The sequence below is a fragment of the Rhea americana genome, unplaced genomic scaffold, assembly GCF_003343005.1.
Source record: "Rhea americana isolate MKP2758 unplaced genomic scaffold, rheAme1 scaffold_32, whole genome shotgun sequence".
NCBI lineage: Eukaryota > Metazoa > Chordata > Aves > Rheiformes > Rheidae > Rhea > Rhea americana.
Genome location: NW_028186446.1, coordinates 2,110,640 through 2,133,756, shown reverse-complemented (window position 1 = coordinate 2,133,756; position 23,117 = coordinate 2,110,640). Strand labels below are relative to the sequence as shown.

General features: G+C 39.2%; 1 protein-coding gene across 3 annotated transcripts in view; it reads right to left on the bottom strand.

Annotated features, from left to right (window-relative positions):
* Positions 1-2,443: 2,443 nt before the first annotated feature.
* Positions 2,444-23,117, bottom strand: part of CDK14 (cyclin dependent kinase 14) — a 330,258-nt gene continuing 309,584 nt past the window's right edge. For 2 of the 3 annotated variants that reach the window (XM_085310484.1, XM_085310486.1), the window contains one exon: positions 6,583-6,666. Coding sequence is in view for 1 of the 3 variants with exons in the window: in XM_085310483.1 (XP_085166609.1) it covers positions 6,546-6,666 (121 nt within the window). In the remaining 2 variants the exon portion in view is untranslated. Of the gene's footprint in view, positions 6,667-23,117 lie in introns of all 3 variants that reach the window. The other variant, XM_085310483.1, reaches the window with a different exon arrangement.

The window sequence follows — 23,117 nt, the reverse complement described above, 5'->3', positions numbered from 1 at the left end:
GGCTGTGTGTACAGCTCATTTCATTATAATGTATGAATATCTCTGAGCTCCTCAGGTGGAAGCTGGGGGCAAACTATTAGCTGGATTGTAAACTGCACACCCACCCTTTTGATGGTAAACTAAACCTACACTGTAGTCCTAATTCCAGCTGAAAGGTGAGGTCATAATTTTTGTATAGTATCATAAATCTCTTTAGACTTCAGGACTTTACTAGAGTAAGTAGCATTGCTGGAATTTGTTGTATAGCACCTAAAGCTGTGTCTTTTCTGTTAGTCACCATATTGATCCTTGGAAAACTAATTTAAAAAGATACTTGATTTTAGTTTAGTGGTTCTTCAAGGCAGTACAGCCCCAACAATCACTACTGGGCCCTCTGGGAAACAGGAGGAGGGGGAAAAAAAAAAAGGCAGATTTTTGGAATCCCTTTCTCTCACCCAACTCAGTATCAGCCAGCAGAGGCAATAATGAAGGGGGCTGCAGGACTGCTCTCAGCTATTATTGTGCCTGGCTCACGCTCAGCATGACTCACTGCAGACAATATATAGCACCACTCGCAAGGGGAATGAACAGTAAATACTTGGCCCTGGGATTTTTTTTTTTAATCTCTTTGGTCCCCCCCCCCCCTCCGATTTGTATCCCTTTATCCTCACCCATGTGCTATATAAGCTTCTCAAATCTAATGTCCATAACACTACCCCCCACTGATAGCAGCAAGCCCTTCCGCTGCTGTAGAGTTTACTTTGCAAAGGTTTACAAGGAAAGTCGTTATTTAGAAACTGTATGTGTTAACCTAGTGGCACAAGGTTGCTCCCAACATCTTCCTTCTGGTTTTACTTTTCTCTGGGAAGGGGTGACTGCTATACTAGTAAGTGCATCTCCTGCTTTGCTGTAGCTGCCAGGCTAGTTTAGGAAGAAAACCTTGTGGCTAAAAAGCCTACAAGTGCAGCCAAGGGGGTTAAGGATTATACTGCATAATTGAAAGCTCACTCTGAATATGCTTCCTGGTACCCAGTGCTCAAACATACAGACCTTTTTTAGGTAATAATTCTGGGTCCTCATTTGTATCTGAGATTTGTAGGTTAAAGCTGCCATGCAGGTAGTGAGTCAGGAATAACAAATACCAAATCACCTACTCAACAGAGCAATCGCATCATTCAGCAAGAATATGGAATGGCAACATCTTCCCAAATTTTCCTTGGTTGATGAGAACTAGGAGTAAAGTAGAAATAGCTGAACATGCATATGTTTCCTTGTTTTGTTTTTATGCAGTGCCTTCTGGGTACAGATGATGTCACTTAGTGGCAACTTTCTAGATTTAAAAGTGGGAAGTAGCCTCCTGAACTGTTTTGCTATCAGAACTGGGCCAGAACATGGTTTTACAAGATAAGAGGTTGGGACACTGAAGAACCACAATCAAGTCTATATTCTACTTGCTCTAAATAAGACCTTTTCATCTTCAATCATTCCTAACCAGCCAGAGCAAAAACCAGAATTTAGGTCTTCCAGTGGCTTTCCTATCATTTAGAATGTACAAATGCTCTCCAGCCATCTCCCATCCCAGAGCAAAACAATGGTTAAAAACCTACAAATTCCGATAGATGCCTGCATTTGCTAAAGCTGCATATTCTGACATTTCAGTCAGATATTCTAGTCAAGTCTGCATAAACGTCATTGATTTAACTCTCTCAGTCTAAACTGGTCCTAGCAAGATGGTAGCCAAAAAGGCTAGAAGCAATGGAAAGGGTGGAAAAATCCTGAAGACACATATTGATGATACTCACTGTAAGTGAATAGTTGCCTATTTAATGCTAAAATGCATAAATAAATGAATTAAGAATGAAAGCAGTGGACACTAAGTAATTAAGATAAATACAAAGTATCAACAGGCATAAATCAGGCTCCCGTATCTATGTTGTGAAAAATGCATAGTGTGCATTTTGCATAATTTTCCAGCAGATTTCTCTGGTTCTTATTTCACGAGAATTTGTAATAAGCCAGAGGTTAACTCTCCATATGATGACATAGCTAAATCTGGACCTTTTTTTTTTCTTTTTTCTTTTTTGACAGAAAACTGGCCCATCTACCATTTTAATTAAATCCCAGTGTACCAAAAACTGGTCCTCGGTCCCACATATAACAAAATGGAAAGAGACACCAAGTAACTAACTTCCTACTAGTGCAGGCAGAAATGCACTGTGTTAGAACTGGGCCCTGTATAGCCAGGACTGCCTTGCAGCTTTGATTTTACGCTCATGTGCTTGGCTGAATCAGTGCCTAATCTTTTCAGCTAATTACTGTCTAGTGCCTGCCTGCTTCTAAGTACTTTTCATGTCTTTAAAATCTGTTGTTTACAACCATTTCCTTGTTCATTTTCTGAAGAACAAAAAAATTAAGGTTTTATCCCCTGGGTTAGGTCTACACCATATATACAAAGGAGAAGAGAGATTTTGCTACACTTTATTCGATATGATGTTACAAGAAAACAACAGTTACAGCTGACAAACCATTACATCTTTCATAATACAGACGAATTACAAGGTGTAACAAATAATGCAACATTTATTTTACCATACTGCTTACTATGCTGTTCTTCTGAAGTATATATATATTTATATATATTTAATTACATTAACATTGTTTTCATGTACCAGCCCTCCCCTCTTTATTTATTAAAAAAAAGAACACCTCTTAGTGCACCATACAAAAATCCACTTGGAAGCTGGCAAGTGGGGATTTTGTATGCAGCACCATTGAAATGCATTTTGGGGGGATGGGAATTATTAGTGCATCCTTTGAGATTTTTTTTTATTTTTTTTGCTTATGTGAAAAATGCAGTAACATACAGTCAGTCCACCTAAATGCTGGTAGGGGAGAGTATTGTTATGCTTAATAATGCAACATTTATATGGGGTGTTGCCATTTTGCTCCCCAGTCTGTACAGCCTAATCATGTTATATAATAAAGATTAAAAAACCCAATAATATTCACAGATGAGTATTTTGTCTATGAACATACCAGAGCATTGATTTTGCATGCCCTTACACCGAGCACACAGGGCTACATGTCTCCCACTGGCTCACTGGGAATTTATTGTCATAATTTCCTTCCACAGGAGTCTGAAGTCCAGGACCCTTGCTCACCAAAGAGCAAATGGAAATCCCAGTGCATCTGTCTACTGCAGATTGAATTTTTAGTGTTGCATGGACTGATTTATTATCCTAAAAGATGGCTTTGTTTAAAATCGATAGTAACAATTAAAAGGACCTATCCAATGGGAGATGCTATGCGGTAACGTGATGTCGATACTGTCAGAGCATCCTGATGAGCGTGGTGCCTGCTGGGCAGGATGACAGCTGATCTGAACCCAGCAGGAGTGGGGACTAAGCCATCTCCAGCTGCCTGACTTGTAAAATCAGGTCCTGTGAACTTGAACTTGTGAGGAATTCCTGTATCACACACTCCACCATCTCTATCACCATCTTCCTCAGTCACTTAAGATTAGAAATCATACAGAGTTGGAACATGCTCTCCCACTTCCATCTGCCTCCTGCACCTGCTGCCCTGTGGCTGCTCTCCTCTCTTGCAGCAAAGCCACATCCTCTCTGCATTATTGGAAAGGATCTGCTGGGGCCCAGCCAAGTGGCAAGAAAATGAAAGTTGCACTGCCGCCCACTATCAAATGCTGAGCGAGCCCCACATTTTCTCAAGGACTGTGCCCCAAATACTGCTGGTCATTTAAGCCAACTTCTGACTGTTGATCTAATGAAAGACAGTTGATCTAATGAAAAAACATTCTCCTTACCCACATCATGCCTGGAAGGCCAGGCCAGGGTTTTCTTGTCCCTTTGAAGATCCAGTATAGAACTGATTTAGGAAGGATGAGAGGAAAAGAGGGGAACACTGCTGATCTTTGATGGAGCTGTCAGACGAGCATTGGCAGGGGAAAAGTCCATTCAGCAGCACTGAGAATAGCTGTGGAGAAAAACACTGCCTCTCCAAGATGCTGGAGTAGTGGGCTAGCTACTGGGGGGCCTAACTGATGAGTGTCACATTAGGCTAGTGAGGCAGGTAAGGGCTTTTCTGGAAGGAGGGAAATTTGGCTGTACAGTCAGTCCCTTGGATGAAGGAGCATCTACTTTCTCAGAAAATGAGGCTTCCCAGTAGATCTGATGACGCAGAGGAGTATTTTGCAACCAGCACCAGCTCACCAAGACTGGGTGTCCTCCCCCAGGGGAGAACCCTTGCAGGAAAAGAGCACTCCCTGGTCCCACGGCAGCCTTAGCAGCCTCCAAGGAGGTGCATTAGTCATTGAGCTCATTTTCAGAGATCTTGGTCACTCCTTAACTAACTGGTTGCTGAGATAACCCTGCTACCTTTGAAAATCAAGTTACTATTGAGAAATCTAGATATTTATGCACTTTCCTTCAGGTAACTGAGTTTGAAGATTTTTGACCCAGCAGGAATTATTTCCGTGGTTCTTTAAAAGTGGGAATGGGGCAGAAAAGATAATCATCTCATGCGCACGTGTGTGTACACACACATACATACCTTAAGCAAACACTGTACATGATTCACCACGGATAGCAATGTGCTAGGCTTGTGGGAACAGTCGAGGAATCACTCTACGTAAATCTTTGAATGTTTTGTTGAGCAGCATAATTTCTTGCCTCCCAATTTAAGCTGCCAAAGTAGATGTGTCTATGAAACTACCCTTATATTCCTAATTGAAATCTTTGTTACATTTTCAAAAATTCTTCAGATTTTTGCAGCAATTTTTTTCTAAAAATAGCTAATTTTAATCATCAAACTGCACACGATTTAAGTAGCAAAGATAATGTATAAAAGACTTTTCTCTTACAAAAAAAAGAGACATGAAACCTAAACAAACCACATCTAAGGCAGTTTTAGTGTGTGATAAATTCAAAAGTTCAGTGGTCATTTTTTCCCCCTCATAAACACAGGGGAAAAATTGTAGTAAAAGTTCTAAATAGGATTGTGACTGAAAGTGGCTTTCAGATGGCTTTTACCAGATCCTGAAACAGAGATGTCATTGGGGAAAATTGTGTTTTAATGGCTGTGCAAATATTGAGAATATTTCTACGGTTCAGCTCTTTGAAAGTGTAGACTCATATCCTAGTTCTTTAAGAGGCCTTTCGTAGCTACTTGAGCACTCAAGGATTTGCCTTATTGGGTGTTCTTTTCTTATTAAACACTGCTGGAGTTTAATAAGATGGCAGTAGCGCAAATCCTTTCCCCCTCCTTTTAAACACTGAATGCTAACCAAAGTGTTACCACACTTCTTAAAAAATGTAATTCAATGCATCCAGCAAGCAAAGGATGTCAAATTTATGCGTAGAATAATACTGCCTAGCAAGCGGTTCTGTCCAAGCAGGACTATAACTCAAGAGTGGTTTTGCGCCATACCCCATTCTCTCTGAATGCAAAGCATTGTGTGTGATCAGGGCTGAACACAATGTCTGCCCCAACCCAAATGTAGCAGGGGCTTTCTGCTTTAAAAATCACACAACTTAATTGCTTGCAAAGCTAGCATTTGAATCTTTCATTCAGAAAAGCTATCTAAAGACACAGTACCTGGTAGTGTCTTCCAACTGGATAAGAATATCTATGGAAAATAACTTGAAAGGTGCTTTGGTGTGGAACAGCAAACAATTCTGGATAAGCAAAATTCTCCATTTCGCTTTGAAAGAGGCAAAGTAACACAGCTAGATTTAATGGCTCATTTGATGAAAGTTTTTCTGCACCTTAGTGTCTGCCTTGAATTAAACAGAACTGTCTCACCATCTCTTTGTTTTCTTTTTAAGAAAACATTCCAAAATGTAAATAGTGTGAGGAAAAACAGAGAGATGTAGCCAAGACCCATAAACCAAAAAAACAGTCTTAAAGAGAATAAAAGCATAAAGAATTCATCATGTATCTGCTAGCTGAGTACATCTCATCATTTTTGCTTTGTCTTTCTCACAGGCCTATTTTGAAAACTGGCATGCTACAGAGCCTAAGCAGAGTAACCAAATTCAGAGTATTGAAGTAAACATGCAGTTATTGCCATGTTTTTAGAATGGATATGAGTGGTCTAAAAAGATAATGAAAAATGAAACAACCCAACAACACTTTAGGAATAGTGGCAAGGTACTATAATTGTCAGTTGATCAGAAACGTTGGGCTTGCTCTGGCAGAAATCATCTTCCTATTGGTTGCAAAATATGCACAACTCTTAAAGAAAACACACATTCCTTTATGCCACTATTGCCTTTTTTTGTATACTCATTACCAAAGAAGTGTGAACACCAAATATGTTGTCTTAATGTATTTAAGACATTGCTGGTGAAAGCATTAAAATCTTTACAAATATGCAGCTCGGCAGTGGAAAATCAAACAAAATCAAACACAAAAGACTGAAAGAGTACATGCTATGTATCAGTAAGCAAAAGCTTAATCTTCACATAGTTCTCTGAAATCACAAGGTATCCAAATGCGTGCAAGGTTTTAAATAAATTGCAGGGAAAAAAAACAGGGTCTTGCCAGCTTCAATTTTCTTCTGAATGAAATCCACCATAGAGAAAGAAAGGAAACAGGCCATGGTTCCTTCCCAGTGTCGGCCTCCTCATTAGGTTTTTGTTTCCCTCCTCCAAACTGGTAAATTTAATCCTGTAAGGAAACAATATAAATTACAACACACCTCATGACTTGCTTTTTTCAATGATTTTTAACCTGTTAAAAAAATAGGTTATTCCAAAGCCATGAAGACACCAACTCAGAGGAAAGGACAAACATCTGAAGTGCGTTCACAAGCTCTTCTTGACCCTTTTCTCATAGAGTCCTTAGTGAACACTTTTGCAGCAGTGCTTGGGACTAGTTTAAGAAAAGTTTTCCTTAGCTTTGCTCTCCAAGAATTATTGAAGTCACAACTATGTCTGTAAATGCAACCTGGTTATGGAGTTCCTTGGTACACTGCATGTAAAAACATTCACTTTTTCTGGGTGTTTTTTTTTTTATTAATATATAGAATTAAAACAATTCTCCTTTAACATATAAGTTTTATAATTAATGCATTTAGTTCTTAAATAAATGTCCAAGTAGATTTCTGTGCAAAGTAGTAAAGGGAGACTTCTGATGATGATGATGCTGAGAAATTCTGAGACTTTCTAACATTCAAAATTGATTTGTTTTACAGTGTTTTTCAAGACCAAAGATTTAGAACTACAGACTTCTTACATTTTAAAATGTTGCAGGAACAGAGTCAGATATAGAGGAATTTTAGCATTTAAGAGAGAAAACACTAAAAATAAATATTAATTGAGCTTAGGACTGGTTTGTATTAGCATGTCCTGAAACTATTTCAGTCAAACTGGATGCAGGAGTCAGTGAATCTAGGCTAGACCTTATTTCAAAAGCGGGAGAAAAACAAGGCATCAGTTCTGAACTGCAGTTTCAAGCATAAAATTTGAATTGTGACTTTCACAAGAACAGCCTAGCATCTACACAACATTTAGCTTTCGTAATTTCCAGGGTTCCTGCTGTTGTTCTTGAGAGCTCTTCTTCTGCCCTTCAAGCACTAGAATACTGCATTAACAAAAATAGAAAATTGCATTAACAAAAGTCCACTCTTAATGATGCACAGCAGCTTCTCAGGCCTTCTTGAAGCTTGGTTTACTGCCTCTCAACTCCTGTTTGGGTTGCTTCTTAATCATGTTTGGAGTTTGCATGGAATGTCTGTTCCAAAAGACAGCCCCACTTTCCTTTGGGTCTTGGAGTTTGGCTGAAGCCTCAGTAAATCTTGTTTCAAGAATGCATTAGAGTTGACCCATTTGGTTTACCCTTCCATAGACTTAAAAGGAAAAAGAAAGTTTGGAACGCAGAGAAATTCACATATGCTTAAGTGGTGGAACATTGCTGACAATATTTCCTCAATTCCCCTTCCTTAAACACTTTTCAGGGATGACCCTGTTAGTGTCCCTTCCTTCTACAGAAGTAACTAAAATCCACAAGCTCCCTTTTCAATGTTGAGCTCTCATGTTACCACCTGGCCACCTGCACTGCCACTGTGGAAGCCACATCTGCCCGGCTCCAGAACAGCTGGCCTGATTTAAGGCTAAACCCAAATTGCTGGAGTTCCAGCACTTGGCATAAGCAAAAACTATACGCAGGACAGGTGAAAAAAATGATGCAGATAAAAGACAGAAGGTTTTCCAGGAGTTACCAAATTAGTGAGATTTGAGAATATGCTCTAATTAAATAATTATATTAATTATACAGAACATTCCTTTCTATCACTGGATCTCAGAGCAATTTCCAAAGGAGGTCAGCATCACACCTCTTGTGGATGTGCTAGAGTTTTCCAGTGACAATATTACATTTTCTGGCTTCACTTTTGACACTGCATGCAAAGCTGTTCAACTCTTCTCTAAGGCCAGGTCCAAACCTATGAGATGATGAGTATCTTAATGAGAAGTTTGGCAGTTTGGCATTTTCAGAATCAAGACCTAAAACATTTACAAGCTTCCTTAGAAATGAAATGGGCAGCTGCCACCATATAGCATGGGGAAAAAATATTAGCATATTGGCAACCACTGCCAGAGTCAAGAAAGACCAAGGGTGGAACACAGTAAACTAAGAAAGGGGAGAATCAAAGTTATAAATGTGCACTGAAGATTGCCAGACTTTCTGATGAATGCCATTTGTTTTCTTGCTCTGACTCAGGATAAGACAGATATCAATTCTGTGATCCCAGCTCTACCACCTTCATTCAGCTCTGCTGGGGTCTGACATGGCATTGCTACAGCTGGGGCCACTGGTTTCTGGTGAAGCTGACTATCTTCAGGACGGTGTGGTGGAGATCACAGCTCTCACCATCTTTGACCTTCTGCATATGATGCATGAGAAGTTTTAGACTAGAACAAACAATAAACTCACTGGATAAAAGTGATTTTGTGTGGAATTTCCCAAATGGTTGACTGAGGAAAACTAAAAGACATAGTGAGAGCAGAATCACCAATCAGCTGCCTGCAGTGTTCAAATCTGCTGTCTGCCCCATTCAGGAACCAGGTGTGCACCAAGGTCTCCTGCTGCTCAGCCCAGCGCCCTAATGGCCAGGCTGTTCTGAAGCAGAATCCCTCATTTCGGCTGCTGACACAATTCCACTCTCTCTAAAATCCTTATGTGATCCCTGACAGAAACAAGTCTGGTACTAGGGCACTACCTGGGAATATATAAGGCTTGCATTGGAGTCCCTCATCCACTGCATGTTTGTTGTGAATTCAGAGTGGAGTCACTAGCTGACATCCCTTCCCTGTACCTCAGAGCGCCCTGGTGGGTAAGGCGTTCTCTTGTGAAATGGGAAATAGAGGTTTAAACAGCCTCACGCAGCGGAAGGGATTGAGCATGGATAAGCCCTCTTCTGAGATGAGCACTGTACTCACTGGGCTGCAGGACAGAAGATCTCTCGGTTTTTAGTTCATTTAAATGGAGACTCATTGTATCATCTCAAATAGACACCTCCCTAATTTGGAGGAAGAGGAGTGTGTCTTTTTTTCCACCGCAGAAAATCCACAACAAAAGCGGTTTGGAATTTTAGATTTGTGCGATCCAATCTTTTTATTAAAAAAAGCATTGTTTTTCAGTTTGGCTGTAGAACTGAAACATCTGTTGTTCACACAACTAAGACATGAGGCAGTTCCTGAAGCAGGAGTCTCCATACAGGGCTGCAGTTCAGTTCCCAGGTAGCTTAGTATTCCACATTTGTAGGGTTTTTAAAGATATATTTTAGAAATATCCTTGCTTGGAATTTAATACATTTTCCTGATTCCACAAATCAAAGTTTGCGTGGTGACTTGGCAGATCGTGTTTATGGCTCTGGTCACAGTTTTGCTTATAAAAAAAGTAAATTGTTAAATGGAATATTTACAACTTGTTGTTTCCCAAGAACAAAATAGGGTTCTTTCAGATCTCCTTAAAAAGAAGGAAAAAAAAAAAAAAAGAAAAAAAAGAAATATAGCAGACTGCCTTAAAAATGAACTTGTGTTTTTTTTTCACCATAGGTCCAGTTAGTTTTGATTTTTGTGATATCTCTACTAAACTTATAGAAGTTTATAAGCAAGATAATGATGGGCTTGAAATATCAAGTAACCAAATCAAGAAACTCACCTGTATGTTCATTATCTAGAAAATCATCAGTTACATACATCCTGTTTGTCACAGATCCCAAATGGGAAAAAATAAGGTATCAGTCCACCTTAAAAATAGGTAAAGGCTAACTTTACAATGTGGTAGCTGTTGATGTAACAGTGATTCTAGTAAAGGATACTAAAGCCTATAATTTAAATACTAATCCTGCTCTCAAGACATGAGGCAGAGAAGGCCGACTAAAGGGCCCTGACGTCCCAAATATTTTTCTTTATTTTTAGTTAATAAAAATAATGCTCTTCCCTTTAAAAATGCAAATCACCAATTCAATGCTCCTTTTGGCAGCATCAGCATCCTTCTCTAGGTGCTTTTAATTTTTGTATAAATTATAAAATAGGACAGAGCTGTGCTCCCACAGCGTCCTTGGCATGCAAAGCACATCCAGAGTGCAGGTCTATTTATGTTGCAGCTGATTTAGCATTATTGTAAGAGTGTTCATTCTACGACACCATATTTTAAATAAAAATGTGAGCTGACAACCAGGGGTACTGTATTCTCTGTAAGATGAAACATAAGGGTATTTAAGATCATCAACAATATCTTCTTTCTGCTTCTCCCTCCACCAGACATGCATGCACCATAGATACTGCTCATCCTCTCTAAAAGAGTGTATTATTAACAGGTGATTTTTTCCCCCACACCTTTATTTCCTATCATCTTGTTTAGAAAAGTCACTTTAAAAAGGCAACCAAACATTATCGATACTATTTGTACTCAGATGATATCTACATACAACTCGCTGCTATAAATATTAATTAATTGGTTCAGCAGTACCCATAATGCAACTTCTTTTTGACCTACATGCCCTATGAACTAGATATTTTTTGGATTCCATTTTCTTAAAACCAACTGTCAGCATCATGTGATGGAAGAGATGAAAAATGAAAATGAGTGTTCCCGCTGTGCAGGTGAGTGACCTGTGGGAGACAGCTCTGCCTGCTAGGATTTTTACACGTACCATCAGACACAGACCAATTGATTAGATCATCTTATACCCGCCACCAACTAGGCTCAAGAGACTAATTAGAGAGAGTACTGCCTGCGCAGGCACCCCATTGACACCTAATTTGCTCAGCCAAAGCCTTTGGGGAGAATGTATTATCTCTGCAGCTGCACTTCATGCATTTCTGATTTGAAGCATAAGCAAGGAGTACTTCTTCACACTTTTGAGCAAACTGAGTATATAAGCCCTTAAGTGCTAAATACAAGCAGACAAATTAAATCTGGCCAGCCTCCCATAAATCCTTTTTTCCCTTCAAATATATCTATATATGTATACATGTATATATGTATATCAGTATACGCACACATATACATCTTATTTTATAAAATAAGTGTGTCTATAAGACGTGCACAAGCACAAATATACATATAAGGTGTATGCACGCGCCTGAATGTGTATGGAAGGCATGGGTACATACAAAGTCATTTTAAAAAATCAGTGCTTTAAAATGTGGAATTGTTGCATGGTTAAAGTGCTCTCTTTCTCAAGGAAGCTTTTTCTTTCCCCTGAGACATAAAAGAAATGCATTTTTTTCTAATATATGGAAAATAAATGATCTGCAGTATTGTTAGCTCAAGCTCCATATTACTCCATGGATAAGGCTCAGTAGACGGCTGCCTATTAAGTTTCTCTACATATCTTCGGAGGTATTAGCTCAAAGATGGAATGATTATTTCTGTATATGGCCTACCTCAGTTGAAAGCATTTCTTTTATGGAATATAAATTGTTTGTGGTTTCCCAAGGAAAACTGTTCACTATGCTATATATAAGATTACTAAAATTACTTTCTGTTGGGCTTTAGTTTTATCTAGCTACCCATGCCCCAAAATACACAAGAGAGGCAGGACTTAAGGCTGTGATTAAAAATTTATTTAAAAAAATTGACACTAGAAAAACTATGATTTTTTGCAAACAGGTTTGAGAAAAACATTCTTAGAATAGGCTTACACATGATTCTTGAGCTCAAGTACTTTGTAACACTCAGAAAAATAGTGAATTTGCATCACTTCTAAAATAGGACTGAAACAAAATACCTTCTTCCCTATGATGTGCCTACACATTAACTTTCAGGGGGCTATTAAAACTAAATTATGAAATGAATTTAATGTCAGCTTGCAGCAGTCTGTGTCATCACGGTCAGTTCAGAGTATTAATGAAACATTTTGCACTGCCAGAACATGTATTTTAAAAGCCGTAACTAAACAGGTGCAAGTTACCTGTGCTTTTAGCCTCCTTTACCAAATACCCGATGGATGAGACTTCCAGTCTTTTCCACAGGATGGATCACAACTTTAAGAAAGAAATCCTCACCTTCCTCCCCTCATGCAGGCCACATATCTTCCAATTCAGTTTACATTGCTTTAGCAAATTTTTATTTAATTTAATGTTTAAATGAGAATGCTGGATTAGCTTGGTGATTGTTGGCTGTTACTCATTCACAGAACATGGTACTGTATGGGAGAGCTGCACATTTTAATAATAACTACTATTAGTCATTAAAAATAAACCACATTTGAGAAATAAGTAACAAAACATTTACTGATTCATTTTTTGTGCTCTTTTCTGCTGTGTCTTAGTTACTGGGTTTGTGTTCTTATCCACACTGGACCTCCTAGACTCTAGCTTTGATGATGAATATTGCTGTATATTCTTCTCCACAGGTCTAATGCATGACTCATAATATAGATTATATACAAGCATGTTACTGTTTTCAGAATTCCTCCTCCTACAAAGACTTTTTTGCAAGAGAGACTTTGCTCCTGCACAGAGTCCCTGCCTCCAAACAAAGCAGGCAGCACATGGGGAGGTGCTGCAGGGTCATGGGCTGCTTTTGGGGTGGGCATGGGGCACTGACCATAAACGAAGCAAGTGCTAGACAAGGACTGTAAACTAGTCAGGAAATAAGTTCTCAGCATAGTAACACAAACTTATGAATAAAACAATTTTATGAATGCACATACATTAAAGAAAATTTCATAACCCTATCAAAGAGGCGAGGGCCATGATGCAGCAGATACGGGCCTGGGAATCATGACACCAAGATTTTCTGTCTGCAGCTAAATGTTACCTTAGGCAAGTCACTTTATCCCTCTGTTACCTCTGCCTTGTCTGGGTTACATTTCAGCCTTGGAGTTTGGACTGCCTAGCAAAATGAACGGCCAATTTTAGCTAGAGCCCCCAACAGTTCAAAGTACATAAACACACTTAAAATTTAACAAAAATGCCATATTAAAACAGCTGCAAACTTTGGAGCTCACTGAAACCCTTACTTGGACTGTGAGATTTTTCAAATTGGGCCTTTATGTGTAAGAACAGTCGTCACCTGGAACGCTGTGACCCTGCGCCTGACAGCCCAACGTGGGAGGTTGCTGCTGCAGAGCGTGGCCTTACCCTGCAATCACCCACTAGCTGCTAAGCAGCATATATGCATATCAATAATCGCAAACCAACCGTGCACACTTTGCACACAGCTCTCCTGAAATATTATAATTAATTCCTTTATAGCAGATCTTGCTGGGGAAAAAGGACTGCAAGTCCTGATTCTCCCTGCAATATTTTATTAACTATATTAATTCCAATGATATTTGATAACACAATTGGCTTCATAGTTGATTTGTAGTTGTACCTTTAACTTCTGAGTGGCTGTGGTAACTTCCAAATTAGTTTTCTCTGAGTCTTTCAGCAAAAATTCTTTACTACCCTAGCTGCCCACAGCTGAATTTTTTTCTTTGAGTTGAGAACAAAGTCCACAAAGCCTTTTTCAATTACCATTTGAATAGGGCTTCACATGAAAAATGGCCAGGACTGAATCTACTACATGTCTTCTAGTTTTTGAGAATAAAGCGCAGCCCTCTGTGAGCAAGCTCTGGGAAAACGAATACTTCAGACAAAGATACAGCAAAAATAGCAGCATTATAGAGCTCAGTATAGTTTGTAAGCAAAGCCATAGAAACCGTATTACAAACAAAAAGGAAAGCTGTGGATTTTGGTACACATCAAGGCTGGAGAAATATTAGTGCTACTTACTTTAAAGAATCTCCTCTCAAACCTGACAAACAGCCAAATTCTTACAACTTCTTGCACCCTCCTGTTTGTTTTTCCTTTTCCAAATGTGAGCTGCAGGGTTCCAGTATGTTATTTATATTTTTAATGCCTTAAAGATTTGTCTTCTCTGAAATTAAATGCTAGAAGGGTATAAATTTTCACTCATTATTATATCAGTAGTAAAAGTGAGGGATGTAACTCAAAGATTTTCTAGGTTCCAGTATGCAAGAAACCCAAATTAGCCTCAACCTCCCTTTTTTTTTAATCATCTTGCTGTATCTAAAATCTTATGTTTCTTGCCCCGATACTAACAAAAGCTTGCCAAAGAAAAACTGATTAAATGTGAACTGGAGGCATGCTGTCTCCCTGGATCTATAATGAGAGAACCTAAACTTACACTTTTTGCCAGCACTTCACACAATGGCATTCTTATCTCAGCTCTAGCATCAGCTATCTAAAGTAAAACAGATGAACGAATGCTATGCCCAAACAAAATTTGCATGTAGCTTAATTAAAATATTTCCAAGAAAAACAAACCAAAAAAGCCTATCAGTTTCAGTTGCGTACAACAGAAATCAGAATAGGAAGTATCTGTCGGAAGACAATGTACAGACATTAATGTTTTGGTTAGTGGGTTTGTTACCCCTCGTTGGAGAAAAAGAGGACCTGGAAGAGCTGGTGAGCCATCTCCTCATTGAGCTCTCTTGCTAAAGATGAAGGGCCAAAGGGGCTGGAGACTGAAGCTCAAGCAGGTGGGTGCAAGTCAGCTGCACCCTTCCACTGCACCTCCTCCTCATGGCAAAGCAGCTTAAGAAATTCTCACTGCCTGCAAACCTCACACTCAAGTCATTCTTACTGCTACCTGGCAACTTGTCCTCCTACCACCTGGCCTGCTAAAACTGCCTATGGGATTCAGTGATCTAAAAGCATATGAAGGGGGATTATTTTTAACCTAGAACCTTTCAGTGATCCAGCTGACAGCAAACTTATAAAGAGTTGCACTAGCATAACTGAAGGGATTGCAAATTGGTGGGAGAGCAAGAAGGAATTGCCTAGGTAGAGTTAAGCAAAAATTTATCATGCTGTTTTTGCCTGCAAAGACAAAATTGTGGAATTACATTCTGATTTTTCGTGAATGGAGTTCCCCAGTGAATGCACTGGGGAACTCATAGCAAAGCTTCACTTTGTAAAGTCTGAAGCCACTTCCCTGCTCACAAATAGCTAATTATTTTCAGGTATCCAGAAACACAGTGAAATCTGCCTTAGCTGTCCACTTAGGGGAGCAGACAGAAGTTGTCGCATAATGACCTACTAATTAAAAGGAAGAAAACTATATTCAAAAGATCAGGGAACACCCTTAAGATTGCCTAATAAGGATAATCTGCAATACATGTTTCAAGGGAGCGGCAAACATGAGATTGCTGAGAGCCCATGCTTCTGAGTGAATGTTTTTTGGATTTGATTGGTTGGTTTTTGCTTTTAGCAGTGTGCTTCTGGCCTGCCAACAGATCCAAGGAGACGTTTAACAGATTGTGAAGCTTCAACAGATTGTGAAGCTTCAGGATATATTTAACTAGAGTTCAGAGACCTTAGCAGGGACAGAAAAGCTTCAGATTCCTTAGAGCCCAATATCAAGCTTTGAATGAAGAATGTAAGCCCAGAGTTCAGAGAGACCAGTCCAACTATGTCCCAATCCAAACACCAGGAATGAAACCTACTGACTGCCATTCTCATGACTCATGGCTACTGTCACTTAATAGGGCTGTCTATCAACTTTAACATCAGTGTGCTTCTTCCATCTGAATCACAACAGCTAACCAACTCAAATGCCAGAGGTGATGATAGTCATGACAATTTCCCTCATCTCCCCTGCTCCAGCATATGATGAAATACGTAAGTTCAGACACTCATTTCCAGCTTTCCCTTTGATTGTCAGGTGTATTTTTTCAGTATGTTTTATAAAGTGATATAAACACAGGTAGTGCTAAACTACAGATACACACTTAGCTGATCAAACCTTGTGCAATGCAGATGCACATAAGGTGCAGCCCTTTGATTCCTGGGAAGTTACCAGCACAGCTCACAGAGCCTCCAGGATTGTATTCTGCTGCAGCAAAGTCTGCTGGAGAAAATGACATAGGATATCCTAAACAGCTGCCAGATAACTCATTAGCATTCACCTCCTCCAGAAAATTAAGGGCTATCTCATGCAAAGATAGGGCTTAAAAAAAATAGAGCATTCTGAATACATGTGATTGTTTATACTAGCTAAGTTGCTTCTTGAAAGTAAGTGCTCTTGGAACAAATTTAAGGCTTTTAGTGTAATCAATGCAGAGTAGCTACAGGATAGATAGTCCTGGGACTGGTGTGAACAATATTGCTGATTGACTTAAAGAAACAAAGATGCCTCAGAACTTAAGGACACCTCTACAAGGGATCAACAATACTTTAAACTACTTTAATTCCCATGGATGTAAATCCTAAACATTAAGAGAACAATACAAATGTATTTATTATTAGCAGAATCATTATAGGAGTCTGAAAGTATCTACAGGCAGTTTGGAGTGAAGTTATGTTTGTTAGTTCTTCTCTGGAGAGGACAGAATAAATTAACTCTGGTTTTGTGTGTGTGTGTGTGTGTGTGTGTGTGTGTGTCTTTTTCTTAGAGTTTCTTTCCAAGAAGAAGAGAATACTTCTGAAACCAGCAAGGAACTCTTAATTAATCTGGAATGAAGAGTTATGACAGCCTTTGTTTTAGCTTGACAGAGCAAACATCATTACAATTGCATTTTGGAGAGCAAAGATCCTCCTAGTTGAAAGCTGCTATTTGTAAGAACCATCTGGTTATATGTTCTGTTTGCTGCTGTGGCATTTCAGGGCATGAGCATCATGCCAAAGCGGTCATGTCAATTAAAAGCAATTCTTTAGGACAGCACTGCAACCCTTAAGCACACACAAAATTAGACGGAATGTAGACCTCACATGCTGAATCACAAGAATCTTTCCCACAATTACAGTACATTAAATTAATGGCAAGCTTAAGTAATAGGCATATTTAAATTTTGAAATATATGTTCAAATGCCATTATGTCCAAAGCTCTTGGGCTATACTGCCCACCTACACCATGAAAGCCATACAATGGTATTGACAGAGAGTCTTTTGGGTTGACCTTTTCAAGCTGGGATTGTTTCGCAACACAACCGTTCTGGAAGACCAGAATGGGCAGGAGAGAAAAAGCCTATTTCAGGAAATGCAATAGTGTCTATACGCAATGTCCCCTGCCTTCATGCTGGTTCCCTATAGGCTCTGCTGGTACTTAGTGAATCCCCATCCAGCTGTTCAGTCCTTTCACCTATAAAACTCTCACTTGGGATTCTTGCTGAAAATCTGTGACATGAGAAATGGTTACTGGCAGCTTCAGGCTAGCTGCCTTTTTTCCTGCCAGTCCTATTTTTATGTAAAAAAACATATGGAGCTCTGACATAGAAGTATTTCCACAGCGCAAACTCTATGGCAATTAAATGGAAAAAATATTTCAGAATTGGCACCGCTACAGAACATCAATACAGCAATGAGGATATCCTATCATCTAGTGTATAAAAAGAAATCACAAAGGAGCTCAGTGTTTTTTTTTTTTTTTTCTCAGAGTTCCCTCTGTGTCTGAGGTAAGACCTTCTCCATGTGTTCGGCTAAGCTATTCAAATATAACGTGTGATTTTGGAAACCCAACATGAGGTGCTTCTCATGAACACAACTTCTAAAAGTATCATCTTTAAAAATCAGGCTGCCTTCAGATTTTACAGGGGCTTTTCCCACACTACTTGTGTTTTTTTGAAAGATTTATACATGTTTAACACAAGCAATCTCACACACTCAAGAAGTTCCATATATGAGGCAAAAATAGTAGATTCACATCAAGTGTGACAAACCATGTATTTTGTTGGTACGCAAGGACAGGTAGCAGGGTCAGATAGGGTACTAAGGGTTTGCTTTCAGTGCCATAGCATCAGTTTTCTTATAAATATAAGAAATATTTACTCTTTTTCTTTGGAAGCTCCATTATATAACAAATGTCAGGTTTTGCACAGCTCATTGAAATAGTTTAAATGACACAAGGTTAAGAACAGGAAAGCCTTTCACTAAAAGTGGTTAGTTCTTTTCAAAGATTTCACACTATTTGAAGCTTACTTGCAGTGCATTCTTTTAGCTTGGCGGCTTCCCAAATGGGTATAACCTAATTAAACATGATTTTGACCCTTTAGCCTTCCCTATAAACTGCATCTTTACCTAACTCTATTTAAATAAATCAGATTAAAAAAAAAAAACAAAAAAAACATGTAGCAGAATATGTATTTTTACAGCTGTGGAAAAAACAAACATGTCTATTAAGCCCATTTGTAAGTACTTAGTAGTCAAAGCAACAGCCAGGACTTGTGGATGATTTTAATTAAAATAAATCTGTGTGGGCACATAAATTCATTTATGACGGATTTTCTCAAATTGAAACTTCTCTAGCATTCCTGAACAGCACTGTGCAATAGTAAGTCCTCATTTGTTCATGGTAACTGAAGTTCAATCCACCTGATTAACTTCTACTTGTTTTATAAGTCATGTAACGTGTACCTAGGCTCTATGAAAAATACCAAAGATACGAGGCTGAGAATTGCCACAGGAAAGGAGAGAAAGAAAGGGAAGAACAGATGGGCAGACAATAACAATACAGAACAAAACCCAGGATTTTTGTGACACATGCACTCTGGGTCTAATTTTCAAAAGAAGGTGAAATAGATGCACTAGAAGAACATTACGTTTGTCTCTAGAAACAGTGTGCTTTCGTGTATGCAATTATCCCTTTTCACCTTAAAATACAGGCTTTTGAATAAAAACATGGCCTATTATCTGAGATTAATAGATACTTCTGAAAAGCTATGGTCTTCTAATTTCTAATTTTTCTAAAAGCACAGTTTTATTTAGGTAGGAAAGATTATAACAATTATACATGAATAAAACAAGAACTAGCTCACTTACAAAGCGTGAACAAAGAAATAGCCTAGCTCTTTGTGCATAAGTGATGTGTTTGGGTCTTGGTTTATGCAGTGACAAAGACATTGCTAACAGAGCTTGAGAATGGATCACACCTCTCAACCCCAGCAGGAGCTTCGTCAATCGAGTACATCATGCAAGGAAAACCTCCCAATGTGTAACCCTTTGGTTTGCCATATTAACAGTGATACTATCTAGCTATATTACTGATGAATTATACTCTATTTTTGTAGCCTTTTGCTGATAAACACACACATTCAAGAGTGCTAGATGTTTGGGATGTGGTTGATTATTTGATTGGGACACGTTTGCCCATTTTCGGACACTTCTCTAAACCTGTCCTCACTGAAGTAAAAGCAGGAAGAGGACAAGAAGAGCCATTTCATGTGTAAGATAACCCCCACCTCAGTATGAACCAGGAGAGATGCATAAAAGCAGGGATGTATATAAACCTGCACACTAAGTCAGAGCTTCTGAAGCCCAATTGATCTCTTCATTACGATGCCTTGGTTTCTTTATGGCATCATGCATCACGTTTTGTTCACCTGGTCAAACAACACTAGACCAAGACTGTTACTGCACATAGGTTTTGATAATAAAGATTAATAGGAAGAAACTCCTCTATTTTTCATATTGCACACAAGTGGATCATATGCTTTCACCAGTAAGGCTTCTCTGCCCCACTTCACTTTCTCCAGAAAAGGTTTCTAAAGAAAAGTCTGGAAGCAGAGTGTGCCCAAAGGAAAAAAAAAAAAAAAAAAAAAAAAGCGATCAGAAAAGGCAATGGAAATTCTGGAAATTATAATAAATAGTTTTAAAGAATGTCAACAGCCTATAACTCTCACTCATCAGAGTATTTTTATCCATTCAGGCAATGCTTACAATAACAGTACTGTAAACTCAGAGATGCATGCTACGTGCTTTGACAAGATTTTGTATAGAGTTATTTTAATTATTTTCCTTACATAGCAAGGGGAGGATGAAAAAGAGACTTTTGAAATAAGAAATGTTATTGTTAAGTCACTAATTGTTCCTGAGGGACTTAGGGGCAGTCTGGTTTCTGAAATATCTTTGAGCTTATTTTACAAAACTAAGTTGGTGGTATCCCTTTCACATGGATTTTAATGCAAGCCACTAGCACTGGCTTCATACAGAAGTAAAATGGATACCATTGGACACTGAAATCATATCCTGGAAAATTTTAAAACACTAATATTTGAAACAGGGCATTTTTATTAATTCAAAGAAGCTAATTTTTCATTTGTCAATGTCTATTTATGAGGTGATTAACTTTATAGTTGACATATAACATACGTGCTATGCTATTTATTTTTAGAACATAAAACATATATCCCCACTGTTTTGAGAAACTACTGACCCTTAAGAGTCAGCGTAAGGGCTTGCTTGCTCTCCTTTGATTCGGGAGGCCCCACAAAAGAAAGGGTGACAAGCTTCCCCGTTTTGCTTCTTGACATTCAACACGCCGACGGCTTGGGACCAAACAGAGTAGCTGGGGGCAAGCTGGGTATCAACACGTAGGCAGAGGCGCCTGAGGCCACCTCGGAAAAAAAGCAGAGGAGAGCCGAAAGGGGCCCAGCACGGCAGGCGGGACCAGAAGGGCAGTCTGCAGGAGAAGCCAAGCAACAACATGCTTCCAAACTCCTAGGCATCACGGCAGACGCTGCTGTAATATGGAAATAGATTCTTACCCTCGAGGGCCGTATGTCATCACACCAAGCTAAGCAAGGCCTGCTAAAATGGGTCATCTCGCATTACCTTGGCAGAGTAACTGCCGACATCGAGCTTGTTTTCCACTGGTGCCACCCGCGCTGCTAATCCAATTCTGCTTCCCGATTTGCTTTTAAATAATAACGAATGAAGCAAACAGGAGGGGAAAATGTTCCTGGCAGTCAAGCCAGCATGCAAGTACGTTTCATGTAGCTTGTGCAAAGCAGCTCTAAACGCAATGTCAAGTGATTAATAGTGGTTAAATTAGAAAGCAGGATTTGCCATGGTCTGAGTCATTCAGTCTTTGACCATGGCATGCAGGCAAACAGAACGGACATGAGAATAACACGTTGAAAGAAAAAGCAGCAAGTTTCTTAACATTTAACTCTGTTAGGGAGAGGGATGAACTCCTCCTCTTCCCATTCTCTCAAATACCAGGTGGAGATTTTTTTGGGGAAAAAGGGGAGCCAAGGGAGGTGTTAAGCACCAGAGCAATGTTAAAAATACCTCTGAAGTCAAACACCCAGTAATCAGGACAGACACTACTGAGCCTAACCCTATGATTCAGTCCTGCTTGATGAGGACTGGGCAAACAGGCTGAAGCATCAGGTGGGGAAACAGGAACACGACTGACAGAGAAGGGGCAGGAAGAGGCACAGAGGTGCAGACAGTGCGAGTGTACAGCCCAGAGGTTACACATCTTTTCAGAAACTGCAATAGATCGCATTATCCCTGGGTCACACGACAGTATTTCCTGTCCAAGGAACAGCAGGTAAGCTTGTTTGCACAGCACACTGCATTTTCTCTTGTGTCAGCTTGACATGGAGGATAATCACCTCCTACTGCTCCTTACTGGCCTCATACTGGGGGCTGAAAGGTATGAATCCCACCGACAGCAATCCTGAAGAAGGTGAAAGAAGAGATCGATTTGTTTTCATACACAGAAACTTTCTTATTTGCTTTTTCAGTTTCTGGAAATTTAGGAAATGACAACTGTTAAAAGCAGCTAAAAATGCAGTCTTAATTCTATGCCTTCTACATCTGTGTTACAATCTTTAATACATGGTCATTCTTTTCCCCCCACACAAGACCTTTGCCGCATTCACTGGCCAAAACATATGCTGCTTTGAAAGACAAAGAGTTCTATTGAAAATAAGAATCTTGCCTCATTTATTGTGGAAGTTGGAAGGCCTCAAGTAAATGGAGCAGTACACTAGAAAAAGAGTTTCAGTGGCTGAATGCCTAGAAAGTTGCATTCAAGTCCTGCTTCTGCCAGAGCTCCGACGTGATGCTAGGAAAGTTATATAAGCTATTTAATTTTTTTCTATCAGGAACTCATTTGGCGTTTCTCATTTTCTGTATAATCTAAGATGGTTCCTGGCTTGGGTTGCTGAACATTCACTGCTGCAACTGAGGTCAATGCAAAATGAAATCCAATCTGAACATATTAAGCACTAAAAGATGCTAGGATCTCTGAGAAATCAGGCAGGAAAAATTTATTTAACAATCGGCATTTTAATATCTACACCTCAGCTCCTAGTGTGTAAAATAGACACCCCTGCACCATCTCAACCCAGGGTACCGTGAAGGGAACTTCACAATGCTGGTAAAGAACTAAGATACAAAGCACCACAAAAAAGCCTCCATGAAAGCTAATGATTCTGGTTTGATGCAGGCTACAGATACTATAGCCATAATGCATAGGATCAAACACTGAATGGTGAAGATAAAAATAAACATTAACTCTCCATCTTTGATCACAGCCCATTATCCTGTACAAAAAGTGAGTTGAGGTCCACAGAAAGCAGTGATGTACGATCCTGTAAATGAAGATTGTAGATGACTGCATAAACCATGGGTGGAAGAAATTAAATCTGAAACCTTAATTTTTGCACTTCCTAACTACTATTTGAATTTGCCACTTTAAAACTTTGAAACAGATTTTTGGGAGAAAGAAGTATTGCTTAGAACTAATGGATTGCTTATCTTTGCAGTTAGTCACTAGCAGGATGAAGAGATTCGTAATATAAAACATAAGCCTGGCTCACATTTTCTATCAGCTTCTAATTCTTTCAACTGAAATGTTGTGTCTGGTT